This window comes from Gadus morhua, chromosome 14, assembly GCF_902167405.1.
Source record: "Gadus morhua chromosome 14, gadMor3.0, whole genome shotgun sequence".
In the NCBI taxonomy this organism is placed as follows: domain Eukaryota; kingdom Metazoa; phylum Chordata; class Actinopteri; order Gadiformes; family Gadidae; genus Gadus; species Gadus morhua.
In genome coordinates, this window is record NC_044061.1 from 5862117 (window position 1) to 5864616 (window position 2500).

The following is a 2500-nucleotide window of genomic DNA, read 5'->3' on the forward strand; positions in this document are numbered from 1 at the left end:
AGGGAGGTCATAGGTCATAGTAACGTGGAGACCCGTGGCGTCACCACCAGGCGTTTTGCTTCCTCCCTAGCGGCTCGGACGCGTCGAGCCTAATAGCCGCTTCTCTTTTTGAGCCTGTCATCTCCGCTGTAAAACGCATCTCCGTGTCGCTTCCTGGTCCTCATCGTCCTCCTGTATGTTCACCGTGCCTCCTGTCATACATGTGGACTGTGTACACGTGAAGCATCACTCTGTGTCCGTCTCCTCCTCCGCCCTCCGTGTCCGTGTGTTGCCCCCGACTACGGTGACTCTTCTGAATTTAGCGTACTCCAAACGCTTTTTTTAACCCAAACTAAATTCAGTCGCACCGAGTTGCTGTTTCGTTGTCGTTGTCGTTGTCGTTGTCGTTGACGTCGTTGTCCACCTCCCGGCGCGTTGTTGACAAAGTGGAGTTTTTACGTGCGTGTGATTCTCTGCTCCCTCAGGAGAGGGAGAGGAGGAGGCAGCACCTGATGCTGCTGAAGGCTGTGGAGGCCCGCAAGAAGGCAGAGGTAGACGCCATGCACACACACAGACACACACACACACACACACACGCATACATGAATACGATAAAACATACATAAACACACACAGATGCACACACATACGTGCACACATACAAATGTGTTCCTGGTCTTCTTACTGGTCCTTTTATACAAAACATTCAAACACACGCACACACACACACACACACACACACACACACACACACACACACACACACACACACACACACACACACACACACACACACACACACACACACACACACAAACACGCGAAGGCAATCCATTTAAAATATGACCACAGCACCTCTATGAATGGATTCTGCTGTTATTGTCTTTCTGCCACAAATATTTTTCCCAACAATAAGTTTTGCGCCACACATAGCGAAAGCCTGCAGCACTTATTTTTTTACATGTAAACTCAAAACACACGCACACACATTCTAAAAGCCTAGTCTATTTACTATTATTATTCTGGCTTCACCTGCGCACAAAGCAAAACACACAAACACATACACTTACATAACTTACCGACTATGTGTGTGTGTGTGTGTGTGTGTGTGTGTGTGTGTGTGTGTGTGTGTGTGTGTGTGTGTGTGTGTGTGTGTGTGTGTGTGTGTGTGTGTGTGTGTGCAGGACCGCGAGCGGCTGCGCCAGGAGAAGCGTGACGAGAAGCGTCTGAACAAGGAGCGCAAGATGGAGCAGCGGCGCTTGGAGCTGGAGCTGCTCCGGGAGCTCAAGAAGCCCAACGAGGACATGTGTCTCTCTGACCACAAGGTACGGCCCCCCCCCCCCTCAGCCTCCACCTCTCTGACCACGAGGTACGGGCCCCACCTCAGCCGTTCCCCCCTTTGGCCTCTGAGGTCTCCCTCAGCCGCCGCCACCGCCGCCCCACGGCCCCACGGCCTCTGGCGACGTCCTCGTGTCCCGGCGACGTCATCGTCGCTGGCGACATCATCCTCGGACACTGTGACGTCATTGCCTCTGGTGAGGTCATCGCATCGAGTGAGGTCACCCATCTAGTGAGGTCGTTGTCTCGAGTGAGGTCATCGCATCGAGTGAGGTCATCCTCTAGTGAGGTCGTCTTCCACCACGATTAAGACATAGTCTCCCCGGTGATTGTTTTTTGTGTTTTTCCGTATTTTCTTACTCAAATTCGTCGTCAGCTGTGGCCACGCCATCAGTGTCAGTGACGTCATCGTGTTTTCAGTGGTTTCATTCACCCTAGTGATGTCATCCGCTGTAGTGACATCATCAGCTCTAGTTATGAGAGCTGATGATGTTAGCTTTAGTTATGACAGATGTCAGTGGTGTTGGTGACATCATCAGCTTTCTAAGCATTTTGAAACAATCACTTTTCCCCCTGGTGGCGCTGGAGGATGATGTTTACTGGTTTATTGCTAACATCCAGTAAACCATAATACATACAAGCTTTGCATGTAAAAACAAACACGTTAATCCTGCATATTAATGTCGACGGCTAAAGGCTAATTATGCTTGAGGCCAAAGGCACTGTGACCAGGTTCAATGGGTTCAAACCTAAGACCTGAGCTTTCTCGGCAAACTAGACCAAAGCTAAACCCCTACAGAGAAACAATAGTATCTTCATCTAACCATTATTTATTATTTAGTGCGCTTAATATTATTATAGTCCAAGGGACCCTGGAGATTGAAATTATCATCTCTGATTATCGTGATTAACGTGGCTCTGTCCTCTAATGTGGCATCTACAAAATGGCCCCGCAGTATCAAACGGCATCAAAACAAAGCGATCCAATCAATTATTGTTTCTAGTGAGAACAGTAGCCTTGGCTTTGAAGAGCAAGGTAATTTGACACTCTTAGCGCTCACGTCACTGAACAGTAAGTGAGTGTGCGCCCCCTTGTGGTAAAGTTGGAGGGCTGCACATTTGAGTCAATTACGCATCCACAGAGCAAATGACCGACGTCGTATCACTGCTGCTGCAAACTGCA

General features: G+C 49.2%; 1 protein-coding gene across 1 annotated transcript in view; it reads left to right on the forward strand.

Annotated features, from left to right (window-relative positions):
* The window catches only part of baz2ba (bromodomain adjacent to zinc finger domain, 2Ba), a 72431-nt gene that overhangs the window by 53994 nt on the left and 15937 nt on the right, over nt 1-2500 (forward strand). The window contains 2 exon segments of the mRNA XM_030376623.1: nt 465-530; nt 1164-1304. Coding sequence (XP_030232483.1) covers nt 465-530; nt 1164-1304 — 207 coding nt within the window.